This window comes from Ascaphus truei, unplaced genomic scaffold, assembly GCF_040206685.1.
Source record: "Ascaphus truei isolate aAscTru1 unplaced genomic scaffold, aAscTru1.hap1 HAP1_SCAFFOLD_894, whole genome shotgun sequence".
NCBI lineage: Eukaryota > Metazoa > Chordata > Amphibia > Anura > Ascaphidae > Ascaphus > Ascaphus truei.
The window spans coordinates 1-16,621 of NW_027457233.1; the positions used below are offsets into that span (position 1 = coordinate 1).

The window sequence follows — 16,621 nt, forward strand, 5'->3', positions numbered from 1 at the left end:
TGAGAGAGGATGGGAGAGAGGATGGGGGAGAGAGGATGGGTGGGGGAGAGAGGATGGGGGAGAGAGGATGTGGTGGGAAGAGAGGATGGGGTGGGAAGAGAGGATGGGGTGGGGGAGAGAGGATGGGGTGAGAGGGAGGATGGGGTGGGGGAGAGAGGATGGGATGGGGGAGAGAGGATGGGATGGGGGAGAGAGGATGGGATGGGGGAGAGAGGATGGGATGGGGGAGAGAGGATGGGGGAGAGAGGATGGGGGAGAGAGGATGGGGGAGAGAGGATGGGGTGGGGGAGAGAGGATGGGGTGGGGGTGGGAGAGAGGATGGGGTGGGGGAGAGAGGATGGGGTGGGGGAGAGAGGATGGGGTGGGGGAGAGAGGATGGGGTGGGGGAGAGAGGATGGGGTGGGGGAGAGAGGATGGGATGGGGGAGAGAGGATGGGGGAGAGAGGATGGGGGAGAGAGGATGGGTGGGGAGAGAGGATGGGGTGGGGGGAGAGAGGATGGGGTGGGGGGAGAGAGGATGGGGTGGGGGAGAGAGGATGGGGTGGGGGAGAGAGGATGGGGTGGGGGAGAGAGGATGGGGTGGGGGAGAGAGGATGGGGGTGGTGGGGAGAGAGGATGGGGTGGGGGAGAGAGGATGGGGTGGGGGAGAGAGGATGGGGTGGGGGGATGAGAGGATGGGGTGGGGGAGAGAGGATGGGGTGGGGGGATAGAGGATGGGGTGGGGGAGAGAGGATGGGGTGGGGGAGAGAGGATGGGGTGGGGGAGAGAGGATGGGGGTGGGGGAGAGAGGATGGGGGTGGGGGATAGAGGATGGGGTGGGGGATAGAGGATGGGGTGGGGGATAGAGGATGGGGTGGGGGATAGAGGATGGGGTGGGGGAGAGAGGATGGGGTGGGGGAGAGAGGATGGGGTGGGGGAGAGAGGATGGGATGGGGGGAGAGAGGGGATGGGGGAGATGGGGGGAGAGAGGATGGGATGGGGGAGAGAGGATGGGGTGGGGGAGAGAGGATGGGGTGGGGGAGAGAGGATGGGGTGGGGGAGAGAGGATGGGGTGGGGGAGAGAGGATGGGGTGGAGGAGAGGATGGGGTGGGGGGAGAGGATGGGGTGGGGGAGAGAGGATGGGGTGGGGGAGAGAGGATGGGGTGGGGGAGAGAGGATGGGGTGGGGGAGAGAGGATGGGGGTGGGGGAGAGAGGATGGGGTGGGGGAGAGAGGATGGGGTGGGGGGAGAGAGGATGGGGTGGGGGAGAGAGGATGGGGGAGAGAGGATGGGGTGGGGGAGAGAGGATGGGGTGGGGGAGAGGATGGGGTGGGGGAGAGGATGGGGTGGGGGAGAGAGGATGGGGTGGGGGAGAGAGGATGGGGTGGGGGAGAGAGGATGGGGTGGGGGAGAGAGGATGGGGTGGGGGAGAGGATGGGATGGGGGAGAGAGGATGGGGGAGAGAGGATGGGATGGGGGAGAGAGGATGGGGTGGGGGAGAGAGGATGGGGTGGGGGGAGAGAGGATGGGGTGGGGGGAGAGAGGATGGGGTGGGGGGGAGAGAGGATGGGGTGGGGGAGAGAGGATGGGGTGGGGGAGAGAGGATGGGGTGGGGGAGAGAGGATGGGGTGGGGGATAGAGGATGGGGTGGGGGAGAGAGGATGGGGTGGGGGGAGAGAGGATGGGGGTGGGGGATAGAGGATGGGGGTGGGGGATAGAGGATGGGGTGGGGGAGAGAGGATGGGGTGGGGGAGAGAGGATGGGGTGGAGGAGAGAGGATGGGATGGGGGGGAGAGGATGGGATGGGGGAGAGAGGATGGGATGGGGGAGAGAGGATGGGGTGGGGGGAGAGAGGATGGGGTGGGGGGGAGAGAGGATGGGGTGGGGGGAGAGAGGATGGGGTGGAGGAGAGGATGGGGTGGGGGAGAGGATGGGGTGGGGGGAGAGAGGATGGGGTGGGGGAGAGAGGATGGGGTGGGGGAGAGAGGATGGGGGTGGGGGAGAGAGGATGGGGTGGGGGAGAGAGGATGGGGTGGGGGAGAGAGGATGGGGTGGGGGAGAGAGGATGGGGTGGGGGAGAGAGGATGTGGTGGGGGAGAGAGGATGTGGTGGGGGAGAGAGGATGTGGTGGGGGAGAGAGGATGTGGTGGGGGAGAGAGGATGTGGTGGGGGAGAGAGAATGGGATGGGGGAGAGAGGATGGGGTGGAGGGAGAGAGGATGGGTGGGGGAGAGAGAATGGGGTGGGGGTGAGAGGATGGGGTGGGGGGAGAGAGGATGGGTGGGGGAGAGTGGATGGGATGGGGGAGAGAGGATGGGATGGGGAGAGAGGATGGGATGGGGGAGAGAGGATGGGATGGGGGAGTGAGGATGGGATGGGGGAGAGAGGATGGGATGGGGGAGAGAGGATGGGGATGGGGGAGAGAGGATGGGATGGGGGAGAGAGGTGGGGTGGGGGAGAGAGGATGGGATGGGGGAGAGAGGATGGGATGGGGGAGAGAGGATGGGATGGGGGAGAGAGGTTGGGATGGGGGAGAGAGGATGGGATGGGGGAGAGGGTGGGATGGGGGGAGAGGGATGGGATGGGGGAGAGAGGATGGGATGGGGGAGAGAGGATGGGGGGAGAGAGGATGGGGTGGGGGAGAGAGGATGGGGTGGGGGAGAGAGGATGGGGTGGGGGAGAGTGGATGGGGTGGGGGGAGAGAGGATGGGGTGGGGGGAGGTTCCCCACTTGTAATAGGAACGAGAGTGCAGTGATAAAGTTGAGCACGGTGGTTGGGACGGCGGACGGTGGTTAGGACGGCGGGCGGTGGTTGGAACGGCGGGCGGTGGTTGGGACGGCGGGCGGGTGGTTGGGACGGCGGGCGGTGGTTGGGACGGCGGGCGGTGGTTGGGACGGCGGGCGGTGGTTGGGACGGCGGGCGGTGGTTGGGACGGCGGGCGGTGGTTGGGACGGCGGGCGGTGGTTGGGACGGCGGGGCGGTGGTTGGGACGGCGGGCGGTGGTTGGGACGGCGGGCGGTGGTTGGGACGGCGGGCGGTGGTTGGGACGGCGGGCGGTGGCTGGGACGGCGGGCGGTGGCTGGGACGGCGGGCGGTGGCTGGGACGGCGGGCGGTGGCTGGGACGGCGGGCGGTGGCTGGGACGGCGGGCGGTGGCTGGGACGGCGGGCGGTGGCTGGGACGGCGGGCGGTGGCTGGGACGGCGGGCGGTGGCTGGGACGGCGGGCGGTGGTTGGGACGGCGGGCGGTGGTTGGGACGGCGGGCGGTGGTTGGGACGGCGGGCGGTGGTTGGGACGGCGGGCGGTGGTTGGGACGGCGGGCGGTGGTTGGGACGGCGGGCGGTGGCTGGGAAGGCGGGCGGTGGCTGGGACGGCGGGCGGTGGCTGGGACGGCGGGCGGTGGTTGGGACGGCGGGCGGTGGTTGGGGACGGCGGGCGGTGGTTGGGACGGCGGGCGGTGGTTGGGACGGCGGGCGGTGGTTGGGACGGCGGGCGGTGGTTGGGACGGCGGGCGGTGGTTGGGACGGCGGGCGGTGGTTGGGACGGCAGAAACCCCTCAGAAACACTGAGCTCGTTCACTTTAAAATCAGATGAAGATTTACAGTCCAAGAATGTAATAACTCCTCATATGGAAAAGCACCAAGTCGCAATAATCACTCCGCCGGGCTGAGCCGGGAGGCGCTGGAGTGAAGGGTAAGGTGCCTTATTGTTAGTAAATTGGGTGCCGCCAACAACAGACACAAGGGGGGAAATAATATCGCAATCCGACACATCTAGGAGCGCGCCTCCGGTCTCCATGGGAGATGTATTTTGGGGGATTACCTTGTTCTCGTCGGACTCGTACACAAGATGGCGAGCCTCGGCCTCGGCGTGATCGTAGTCGGACGGCAGGATCCAGTCCTTGGTCTCCTCCTTGTCCATTTTGCCGTCGCGGTTCTTATCTCTGAACTCCACAAACTGCTCGCGCTCCGTCTTCACCCACTCCGGCTCATCGGCGTCCCCGTCGTGGTTGTACATGTCACCTGCGGGTCGCGTTATTTAGTCAGCAGCGGCGCCAATGTGCGGTTTGGAGTTTGGCAGAATGTAGCTCGGCGCTGGGGTCAAATCAAAGTCCCGCTCTCAGTGACTGGTGCAAGACTGGTCCCGCCCCGGGACGCGCGCTCCCAGCCCCCCCGCCCCGGGACGCACGCTCCCAGCCTCCCGCCCCGGACGCGCGCTCCCAGCCTCCCCCGCCCCCCACCCACGCTCCCAGCCTCCCCGCCCCGGGACGCACGCTCCCAGCCCCCCCGCCCCGGGACGCACGCTCCCAGCCTCCCCGCCCCGGGACGCGCGCTCCCAGCCTCCCCCGCCCCCCACCCACGCTCCCAGCCTCCCCGCCCCGGGACGCACGCTCCCAGCCTCCCCGCCCCGGGACGCACGCTCCCAGCCTCCCCGCCCCGGGACGCACGCTCCCAGCCTCCCCGCCCCGGGACGCACGCTCCCAGCCTCCCCGCCCCGGGACGCGCGCTCCCAGCCTCCCCACCCCGGGACGCACGCTCCCAGCCTCCCCGCCCCGGGACGCGCGCTCCCAGCCTCCCCACCCCGGGACGCACGCTCCCAGCCTCCCCACCCCGGGACGCACGCTTTCAGCCTCCCCGCCCCGCCCCACGCTCCCAGCCTCCCCGCCCCGGGACGCGCGCTCCCAGCCTCCCCCGCCCCCCCACCCACGCTCCCAGCCTCCCCGCCCCGGGACGCGCGCTCCCAGCCTCCCCGCCCCGGGACGCACGCTCCCAGCCTCCCCACCCCGGGACGCACGCTTTCAGCCTCCCCGCCCGCCCCACGCTCCCAGCCTCCCCGCCCCGGGACGCACGCTCCCAGCCTCCCCGCCCTGGGACGCACGCTCCCAGCCTCCCCGCCCTGGGACGCACGCTCCCAGCCTCCCCGCCCGCCCCACGCTCCCAGCCTCCCCACCCCGGGACGCACGCTCCCAGCCTCCCCGCCCGCCCCACGCTCCCAGCCTCCCCGCCCCGGGACGCACGCTCCCAGCCTCCCCGCCCCGGGACGCGCGCTCCCAGCCTCCCCGCCCGCCCCACGCTCCCAGCCTCCCCGCCCCGGGACGCACGCTCCCAGCCTCCCCGCCCCGGGACGCGCGCTCCCAGCCTCCCCGCCCGCCCCACGCTCCCAGCCTCCCCGCCCCGGGACGCACGCTCCCAGCCTCCCCGCCCCGGGACGCGCGCTCCCAGCCTCCCCGCCCCGGGACGCACGCTCCCAGCCTCCCCGCCCCGGGACGCACGCTCCCAGCCTCCCCGCCCTGGGACGCACGCTCCCAGCCTCCCCGCCCCGGGACGCACGCTCCCAGCCTCCCCGCCCCGGGACGCACGCTCCCAGCCTCCCCGCCCCGCACGCTCCCAGCCTCCCCCGCCCCCCCACCCACGCTCCCAGCCTCCCCGCCCCGGGACGCACGCTCCCAGCCTCCCCGCCCTGGGACGAACGCTCCCAGCCTCCCCACCCCGGGACGCGCGCTCCCAGCCTCCCCGCCCCGGGACGCACGCTCCCAGCCTCCCCGCCCCGCACGCTCCCAGCCTCCCCGCCCCGGGACGCACGCTCCCAGCCTCCCCGCCCCGGGACGCACGCTCCCAGCCTCCCCACCCCGGGACGCACGCTTTCAGCCTCCCCGCCCGCCCCACGCTCCCAGCCTCCCCGCCCCGGGACGCACGCTCCCAGCCTCCCCGCCCCGGGACGCACGCTCCCAGCCTCCCCGCCCTGGGACGCGCGCTCCCAGCCTCGGGACGCACGCTCCCAGCCTCCCCGCCCCGCACGCTCCCAGCCTCCCCGCCCCGGGACGCACGCTTCCAGCCTCGGGACGCACGCTCCCAGCCTCCCCGCCCCGGGACGCACGCTCCCAGCCTCCCCGCCCCGGGACGCGCGCTCCCAGCCTCCCCGCCCCGGGACGCACGCTCCCAGCCTCCCCGCCCCGGGACGCACGCTCCCAGCCTCCCCGCCCCGGGACGCACGCTCCCAGCCTCCCCGCCCCGGGACGCGCGCTCCCAGCCTCCCCGCCCCGGGACGCACGCTCCCAGCCTCCCCGCCCCGGGACGCACGCTCCCAGCCCCCCCGCCCCGGGACGCACGCTCCCAGCCTCCCCGCCCCGGGACGCACGCTCCCAGCCTCCCCGCCCCGGGACGCACGCTCCCAGCCCCCCCGCCCCGGGACGCACGCTCCCAGCCCCCCGCCCCGCACGCTCCCAGCCCCCCCGCCCCGGGACGCACGCTCCCAGCCCCCCCGCCCCGGGACGCGCGCTCCCAGCCTCCCCGCCCCGGGACGCGCGCTCCCAGCCTCCCCGCCCCGGGACGCACGCTCCCAGCCTCCCCGCCCCGGGACGCACGCTCCCAGCCCCCCCGCCCCGGGACGCACGCTCCCAGCCCCCCCGCCCCGGGACGCACGCTCCCAGCCTCCCCGCCCCGGGACGCACGCTCCCAGCCTCCCCGCCCCGGGACGCACGCTCCCAGCCTCCCCGCCCCGGGACGCACGCTCCCAGCCTCCCCGCCCCGGGACGCACGCTCCCAGCCTCCCCGCCCCGGGACGCACGCTCCCAGCCTCCCCGCCCCGGGACGAACGCTCCCAGCCTCCCCGCCCCGGGACGCGCGCTCCCAGCCTCCCCGCCCCGGGACGCACGCTCCCAGCCTCCCCGCCCCGGGACGCGCGCTCCCAGCCTCCCCGCCCCGGGACGCACGCTCCCAGCCCCCCCGCCCCGGGACGCACGCTCCCAGCCCCCCCGCCCCGGGACGCGCGCTCCCAGCCTCCCCGCCCCGGGACGCACGCTCCCAGCCTCCCCGCCCCGGGACGCACGCTCCCAGCCTCCCCGCCCCGGGACGCGCGCTCCCAGCCTCCCTGCCCCGGGACGCACGCTCCCAGCCTCCCCGCCCCGGGACGCACGCTCCCAGCCCCCCCGCCCCGGGACGCACGCTCCCAGCCCCCCCGCCCCGGGACGCACGCTCCCAGCCCCCCCGCCCCGGGACGCACGCTCCCAGCCCCCCCGCCCCGGGACGCACGCTCCCAGCCCCCCCGCCCCGGGACGCGCACTCCCAGCCTCCCCGCCCCGGGACGCACGCTCCCAGCCTCCCCGCCCCGCACGCTCCCAGCCTCCCCGCCCCGCACGCTCCCAGCCTCCCCGCCCCGGGACGCACGCTCCCAGCCTCCCCGCCCCGCACGCTCCCAGCCTCCCCGCCCCGGGACGCACGCTCCCGCTCACCTATGTACTCCTCCAGGTCTATCACTCCATCTCCATTTTTATCAATATCTTCCATGGTTTCCTGCAGAGGGACAGAACCAGCGCGGTGAGAACAAGCCGAGCGCTAAATAACGGCGACACCGGGGTACGGGGCGATCAGATATCCGGAGATGTGGAAGCTTATCTTGCTGGCAACACCCCTCGTTCCTCTCCCTTTATGGGAGTGACAGTGACACAGAGGGGACACATCGCACGGAGTCTGCCCCTCCCACACCAGGGTGACAGTGACACATCGCACGGAGTCTGCCCCTCCCACGCCAGGGTGACAGTGACACAGCACGGAGTCTGCCCCTCCTACACCAGGGTGACAGTGACACAGCACAGAGTCTGCCCCTCCCACACCAGGGTGACCGTGACACAGCACGGAGTCTGCCCTCCCACGCCAGGGTGACAGTGACACATCGCACGGAGTCTGCCCCTCCCACGCCAGGGTGACAGTGACACATAGCACGGAGTCTGCCCCTCCCACGCCAGGGTGACAGTGACACATCGCACGGAGTCTGCCCCTCCCACGCCAGGGTGACAGTGACACATCGCACGGAGTCTGCCCCTCCCACGCCAGGGTGACAGTGACACATAGCACGGAGTCTGCCCCTCCCACGCCAGGGTGACCGTGACACAGCACGGAGTCTGCCCTCCCACGCCAGGGTGACAGTGACACATCGCACGGAGTCTGCCCCTCCCACGCCAGGGTGACAGTGACACAGCACGGAGTCTGCCCCTCCCACACCAGGGTGACAGTGACACAGCACAGAGTCTGCCCCTCCCACGCCAGGGTGACAGTGACACAGCACGGAGTCTGCCCCTCCCACACCAGGGTGACAGTGACACAGCACAGAGTCTGCCCCTCCCACACCAGGGTGACAGTGACACAGCACAGAGTCTGCCCCTCCCACACCAGGGTGACAGTGACACAGCACGGAGTCTGCCCCTCCCACGCCAGGGTGACAGTGACACAGCACGGAGTCTGCCCCTCCCACACCAGGGTGACAGTGACACAGCACAGAGTCTGCCCCTCCCACGCCAGGGTGACAGTGACACAGCACGGAGTCTGCCCCTCCCACACCAGGGTGACAGTGACACAGCACGGAGTCTGCCCCTCCCACACCAGGGTGACAGTGACACAGCACAGAGTCTGCCCCTCCCACGCCAGGGTGACAGTGACACAGCACAGAGTCTGCCCCTCCCACGCCAGGGTGACAGTGACACAGCACGGAGTCTGCCCCTCCCACACCAGGGTGGCAGTGACACAGCACGGAGTCTGCCCCTCCCACACCAGGGTGGCAGTGACAGCACGGAGTCTGCCCCTCCCACGCCAGGGTGACAGTGACACAGCACAGTGTCTGCCCCTCCCACGCCAGGGTGGCAGTGACACAGCACGGAGTCTGCCCCTCCCACGCCAGGGTGACAGTGACACAGCACAGAGTCTGCCCCTCCCACGCCAGGGTGACAGTGACACAGCACGGAGTCTGCCCCTCCCACGCCAGGGTGACAGTAACACAGCACGGAGTCTGCCCCTCCCACGCCAGGGTGACAGTGACACAGCACGGAGTCTGCCCCTCCCACACCAGGGTGACAGTGACACAGCACGGAGTCTGCCCCTCCCACGCCAGGGTGACAGTGACACAGCACGGAGCCTGCCCCTCCCACGCCAGGGTGACAGTGACACAGCACAGAGTCTGCCCCTCCCACGCCAGGGTGACAGTGACACAGCACGGAGTCTGCCCCTCCCACGCCAGGGTGACAGTGACACAGCACGGAGTCTGCCCTTCCCACACCAGGGTGACAGTGACACAGCACAGAGTCTGCCCCTCCCACGCCAGGGTGACAGTGACACAGCACGGAGTCTGCCCCTCCCACGCCAGGGTGACAGTGACACAGCACGGAGTCTGCCCTTCCCACACCAGGGTGACAGTGACACAGCACAGAGTCTGCCCCTCCCACACCAGGGTGACAGTGACACAGCACAGAGTCTGCCCCTCCCACACCAGGGTGACAGTGACACAGCACGGAGTCTGCCCCTCCCACGCCAGGGTGACAGTGACACAGCACAGTGTCTGCCCCTCCCACGCCAGGGTGGCAGTGACACAGCACGGAGTCTGCCCCTCCCACGCCAGGGTGACAGTGACACAGCACAGAGTCTGCCCCTCCCACGCCAGGGTGACAGTGACACAGCACGGAGTCTGCCCCTCCCACGCCAGGGTGACAGTGACACAGCACGGAGTCTGCCCCTCCCACGCCAGGGTGACAGTGACACAGCACGGAGTCTGCCCCTCCCACACCAGGGTGACAGTGACACAGCACGGAGTCTGCCCCTCCCACGCCAGGGTGACAGTGACACAGCACGGAGTCTGCCCCTCCCACGCCAGGGTGACAGTGACACAGCACGGAGCCTGCCCCTCCCACGCCAGGATGACAGTGACACAGCACAGAGTCTGCGCCTCCCACGCCAGGATGACAGTGACACAGCACGGAGCCTGCCCCTCCCACGCCAGGGTGACAGTGACACAGCACGGAGCCTGCCCCTCCCACGCCAGGGTGACAGTGACACAGCACGGAGTCTGCCCCTCCCACGCCAGGGTGACAGTGACACAGCACAGAGTCTGCCCCTCCCACGCCAGGGTGACAGTGACACAGCACGGAGTCTGCCCCTCCCACGCCAGGGTGACAGTGACACAGCACGGAGTCTGCCCCTCCCACGCCAGGGTGACAGTGACACATAGCACGGAGTCTGCCCCTCCCACGCCAGGGTGACAATGACACAGCACGGAGTCTGCCCCTCCCACGCCAGGGTGACAGTGACACAGCACGGAGTCTGCCCCTCCCACGCCAGGGTGACAGTGACACAGCACGGAGTCTGCCCCTCCCACGCCAGGGTGACAGTGACACATAGCACGGAGTCTGCCCCTCCCACGCCAGGGTGACCGTGACACAGACCGCACACGCGTGTGAGACTCACCAGTACCACAATTTCCTTCATGTAATCGTACTCCTCGGGGTGCAGGAATGCCGTGAATTCCTCCTTCGTGGTGATGAGGTCCCCGTCTCTGTCGGCCATTTTAAAGCGCCGCTCATCTCTCACCATCATCTGCTTGTAGTTAAAACTGTTATCGGGATCCGGATCATCTGAGACAGAATGATAACGATCGCTAATTACAGGAGGAAACGGGGCTAATTACAGGAGGAAACGGGGCTAATTACAGGAGGAAACGGGGCTAATTACAAGAGGAAACGGGGATAATTACAGGAGGAAACGGGGCTAATTACAGGAGGAAACGGGGCTAATTACAGGAGGAAACGCGGCTAATTACAGGAGGAAACGGGGCTAATTACAGGAGGAAACGGGGCTAATTACAGGAGGAAACGGGGCTAATTACAGGAGGAAACGGGGCTAATTACAGGAGGAAACGGGGCTAATTACAAGAGGAAACGGGGCTAATTACAGGAGGAAAAGGGGCTAATTACAGGAGGAAACGGGGCTAATTACAGGAGGATACGGTGCTAATTACAGGAGGAAACGGGGCTAATTACAGGAGGAAACGGGGATAATTACAGGAGGAAACGGAGCTAATTACAGGAGGAAACGGTGCTAATTACAGGAGGAAACGGGGCTAATTACAGGAGGATACGGTGCTAATTACAGGAGGAAACGGTGCTAATTACAGGAGGAAACGGGGGTAATTACAGGAGGAAACGGGGCTAATTACAGGAGGAAACGGGGGTAATTACAGGAGGAAACGGGGCTAATTACAGGAGGAAACGGGGGTAATTACAGGAGGAAACGGTGCTAATTACAGGAGGAAACGGTGCTAATTACAGGAGGAAACGGTGCTAATTACAGGAGGAAACGGGGCTAATTACAGGAGGAAACGGGGCTAATTACAGGAGGAAACGGGGGTAATTACAGGAGGAAACGGAGCTAATTACAGGAGGAAACGGGGCTAATTACAGGAGGAAACGGGGCTAATTACAGGAGGAAACGGGGCTAATTACAGGAGGAAACGGGGCTAATTACAGGAGGAAACGTGGGTAATTACAGGAGGAAACGGGGCTAATTACAGGAGGAAACGGGGCTAATTACAGGAGGAAACGGGGCTAATTACAGGAGGAAACGGGGCTAATTACAGGAGGAAACGGGGCTAATTACAGGAGGAAACGGGGCTAATTACAGGAGGAAACGGGGCTAATTACAGGAGGAAACGGGGCTAATTACAGGAGGAAACGGGGCTAATTACAGGATGCGATCCCAAAAACAGCATACTGAGAACTCGTTAATGTCGTGTCCACTAAACGTGGCTTTTTGAGTAAGGAGTCACGGAGCAGTCCCACGGAGCAGTCCCACGGAGCAGGACAGAGCGAGCATTGTCTATATGTGTATACACACACACACACACACACACACACACACCTGTGTGTAACCTCCCTGCTCAGAGATTGAATCCGGGTCATGTAACAGCCATCCTTCTATAGATCCTGCTAAATGAGACGCTTTCCCCTTCCTCCGCGGCCGCGGCCTGCGGCTCCTTGTGTGCGCGCGACTACTGAACGCGGCTCCTTGTGTGTGCGACTACTGAACGCGGCTCCTTGTGTGTGCGCGACTACTGAACGCGGCTCCTTGTGTGCGCGCGACTACTGAACGCGGCTCCTTGTGTGCGCGCGACTACTGAACGCGGCTCCTTGTGTGTGCGCGACTACTGAACGCGGCTCCGTGTGTGTGCGCGACTACTGAACGCGGCTCCTTGTGTGTGCGACTACTGAACGCGGCTCCTTGTGTGCGCGCGACTACTGAACGCGGCTCCTTGTGTGCGCGCGACTACTGAACGCGGCTCCTTGTGTGCGCGCGACTACTGAACGCGGCTCCTTGTGTGCGCGCGACTACTGAACGCGGCTCCTTGTGTGCGCGCGACTACTGAACGTGGCTCCTTGTGTGTGCGCGACTACTGAACGCGGCTCCTTGTGTGTGCACGACTACTGAACGCGGCTCCTTGTGTGTGCGCGACTACTGAACGCGGCTCCTTGTGTGTGCGCGACTACTGAACGCGGCTCCTTGTGTGCGCGCGACTACTGAACGCGGCTCCTTGTGTGCGCGACTACTGAACGCGGCTCCTTGTGTGTGCGCGACTACTGAACGCGGCTCCTTGTGTGTGCGCGACTACTGAACGCGGCTCCTTGTGTGTGCGCGACTACTGAACGCGGCTCCTTGTGTGCGCGACTACTGAACGCGGCTCCTTGTGTGTGCGCGACTACTGAACGCGGCTCCTTGTGTGCGCGCGACTACTGAACGCGGCTCCTTGTGTGTGCGCGACTACTGAACGCGGCTCCATGTGTGTGTGCGACTACTGAACGCGGCTCCTTGTGTGCGCGCGACTACTGAACGCGGCTCCTTGTGTGCGCGCGACTACTGAACGCGGCTCCTTGTGTGCGCGCGACTACTGAACGCGGCTCCTTGTGTGTGCGCGACAACTGAACGCGGCTCCTTGTGTGCGCGCGACTACTGAACGCGGCTCCTTGTGTGCGCGCGACTACTGAACGCGGCTCCTTGTGTGCGCGCGACTACTGAACGCGGCTCCTTGTGTGCGCGCGACTACTGAACGCGGCTCCTTGTGTGCGCGCGACTACTGAACGCGGCTCCTTGTGTGTGCGCGACTACTGAACGCGGCTCCTTGTGTGTGCGCGACTACTGAACGCGGCTCCTTGTGTGTGCGCGACTACTGAACGCGGCTCCTTGTGTGCGCGCGACTACTGAACGCGGCTCCTTGTGTGCGCGCGACTACTGAACGCGGCTCCTTGTGTGTGCGCGACTACTGAACGCGGCTCCTTGTGTGTGCGCGACTACTGAACGCGGCTCCTTGTGTGTGCGCGACTACTGAACGCGGCTCCTTGTGTGTGCGCGACTACTGAACGCGGCTCCTTGTGTGCGCGCGACTACTGAACGCGGCTCCTTGTGTGCGCGCGACTACTGAACGCGGCTCCTTGTGTGTGCGTGACTACTGAGCGCGGCTCCTTGTGTGTGCGCGACTACTGAGCGCGGCTCCTTGTGTGTGCGCGACTACTGAACGCGGCTCCTTGTGTGTGCGCGACTACTGAACGCTGCACAATTACTACACAAACAATGCAGGAAACAAAGCCCCGGCACCCCCGGAGGCCACAGTCTGATCACCAAAAGCCCCGACACCCCCAGAGGCCACAGTCTGATCACCAAAAGCCCCGGCACCCCCGGAGGCCACAGTCTGATCACCAGATAAAGACGGGGAAACCCTCAAAGTCGTTTACCACGGAAAAGATTCAATGTTCAAAAAAACCCACACGGGACCTTGTGTGCCACGAACAGCCCTCTATAAACCCTCCCCACAGGAACTGCCCCTTGTAACCCCTCCCCCCAGGAACTGCCCCTGTAACCCCTCCCCCCAGGAACTGCCCTCTATAGCCACTCCCCCAGGAACTGCCCTCTATATCCCCTCCCCCCAGGAACTGCCCTCTATAACCCCTTGTCCCCTATATGCATTGTTGTCCACTTTGTGCAGGCTAGTCCCTACCTGCGGTGCTGAATAACAGGAGCCGTTCCATTAAGACTGCTAATTTAGGAATGGAGTGAGCCAGCACCCTGATTTTTGGTGTGCAGCCTCAGTGTAACCCCCCAAGCACACACATCTTAAAAATATAACTTTGTCATAAGGGAAACATATATTTAAGATGAAGTGCCTTTCTGTTGCAGTTTTAAAATGTACCGGCAGGATGCTATTTTTTTCTGCCTGCCTTTGTAATGCATTAAGGAACAAATGTTATGCATAGATGAAAGACTCCAGATTCTTAAAGTGTCACTTAAAAACTTTAAAACTGGTGGCAGCGGTGGGATGGTTTTAAACGCTTGTCACGGGAGACGCATCTAATAACACATTTATATTTCGTGGATCCTGATTGAGCAGAACAAGTTGAGCAAAATAAACTGAGATTTATTCCCTTGATAGGCAAACACACGACAACTGCAGAATAAACGTAATAATTGCACTTACAGGTAGAGGAACAGAGGATAATGTCCAGAAAGGTGCAAAGCACCAGAAGATTGTCTTTTAAAATGTAGTCCTTTTGCAAATTGCCAAATAAATAGCCAGTCCAATCCTTCTGTGAATGTGCAAAGTCTTTTCTGGTTCTTGGGGGTTCGGTCTGGATCCCGGGGCTAATGAAATCCTGAAGCAGGGCAAGTTTCCTTGTTACGATGTTTTTAACCCCTTGCGTTCTGGAATCGTAGCCGCTGTACTTAGATCTTATCCGCTTGAAGAAATCAGGTAACAACAGCAACAGCAACAACACAGGAATGAGGGGTACAGGCCTTTTTAAGGACAAGGGCCTGTGAAGTGTTACATTAGCCTCAACCCATTGGCAAGGAATTATCTTCCTCCTATCAGAACCTGCCAGGTCACATGGGCAAATCCTACAGCCAGCCCAGGTAACTTTGAGCATGCAGTAAGCAGCTTGGTAGCACTGCTAAGAAAAAAGGGGCCACTCATTTCTGGGGACGCAATGTCTGGAGTTTGGTCTCAAGGTGTGAAATATCTAGGATGAGTAACAGGATCTATTACTCAGAAACATCCTGATTAAGTGACACTTTAAGAATCTGGAGTCTTTCATCTATGCATAACATTTGTTCCTTAATGCATTACAAAGGCAGGCAGAAAAAAATAGCATCCTGCCGGTACATTTTAAAACTACAACAGAAAGGCACTTCATCAAAAATATATGTATCCCTTATGACAAAGTTATATTTTTAAGATGTGTGTGCTTGGAGGGTTACACTGAGGCTGCACACCAAAAATCAGGGTGCTGGCTCACTCCGTTCCTAAATTACTGTAGCAGTCTTAATGGAACGGCTCCTGTTATTCAGCACTGCAGGTAGTGACTAGGCTGCAAAAAGTGGACAACAATGCATATAGGGGACAATGGTACAGGGGAACAGCATATAATATTAACCCCTTCATCCCCAATACGAAATACGGGTAACCAGCCGAGCCCACTGCCTTTATTAATGCGCTGATTACCCCCATTTTTGCCACACCCCTCCCCCAAGGAACTGCCCCCTGTAACCCTTCCCCCCCAGGAACTGCCCCCTGTAACCCCTCCCCCCCAGAACTGCCCCCTGTAACCCCTCCCCCCACCCAGAACTGCCCTCTGTAACCCCTTCCCCCCAGGAACTGCCCTCTGTAACCCCTCCCCCCCAGGAACTGCCCCCTGTAATCCCTCCCCCCTCCCAGGAACTGCCCCCTATAACGCTTCCCCCCTCCCAGGAACTGCCCCCTATAACGCTTCCCCCTCCCAGGAACTGCCCCCTGTAACGCTTCCCCCCCCAGGGACTGCCCCCTATAACACTTCCCCCCCAGGAACAGCCCTCTATAACTCCTCCCCAATAACTGCCCTCTAACCCCTTCCCCCCAGGAACTGCCCTCTAACTCCTTCCCCCCCAGGAACTGCCCTCTATAACCCCTCCCCCCCAGGAACTGCCCTTTAATCCCTCCCCCCCAAGGAACTGCCCTCTATAACCCCTCCCCCCCCAGGAACTGCCCTCTATAACCCCTCCCCCCAAGGAACTGCCCTCTAACCCCTTCCACCCCAGGAACTGCCATCTAACCCCTTCCCCCCAGGAACTGCCCTCTAACCCCTTCCCCCCAGGAACTGCCCTCTAATCCCTTCCCCCCCAGGAACTGCCCACTATTACCGCTCCTCCCCAGGAACTGCCCTCTATAACCCCTCCCCAGGAACTGCCCTCTAACCCCTTCCCCCCAGGAACTGCCCTCTAACCCCTTCCCCCCCAGGAACTGCCCTCTATAACCCCTCCCCAGGAACTGCCCTCTAACCCCTTCCCCCCAGGAACTTCCCTCTAACCCCTTCCCCCCCAGGAACTGCCCTCTATAACCCCTCCACAGGAACTGCCCTCTAACCCCTTCCCCCCCCCAGGAACTGCCCTCTAACCCCTTCCCCCCCAGGAACTGCCCTCTAACCCCTTCCCCCCCCAGGAACTGCCCTCTATAACCCCTCCCCCCCAGGAACTGCCCTCTATAACCCCTTCCCCCCCAGGAACTGCCCTCTATAACCCCTTCCCCCCCAGGAACTGCCCTCTAACCCCTTCCCCCCCAGGAACTGCCCTCTATAACCCCTCCCCAGGAACTGCCCTCTAACCCCTTCCCCCCAGGAACTGCCCTCTAACCCCTTCCCCCCAGGAACTGCCCTCTAACCCCTTCCCCCCCCAGGAACTGCCCTCTATAACCCCTCCCCCCCAGGAACTGCCCTCTATAACCCCTTCCCCCCCAGGAACTGCCCTCTATAACCCCTTCCCCCCCCAGGAACTGCCCTCTATAACACCCCCACCCCACCCCCCCC

At 64.6% G+C, this 16,621-nt stretch overlaps 1 protein-coding gene across 1 annotated transcript in view; it reads right to left on the minus strand.

Moving 5' to 3' along the window:
* Positions 1 to 3,577: 3,577 nt before the first annotated feature.
* Positions 3,578 to 16,621, minus strand: part of LOC142486477 (calumenin-like) — a 40,156-nt gene continuing 27,112 nt past the window's right edge. Inside the window, 3 exon segments of the mRNA XM_075585065.1 lie at positions 3,578 to 4,001; positions 7,211 to 7,271; positions 10,209 to 10,375. Of these exon segments, the coding sequence (XP_075441180.1) occupies positions 3,604 to 4,001; positions 7,211 to 7,271; positions 10,209 to 10,375 (626 nt within the window). The 3' untranslated portion in view covers positions 3,578 to 3,603.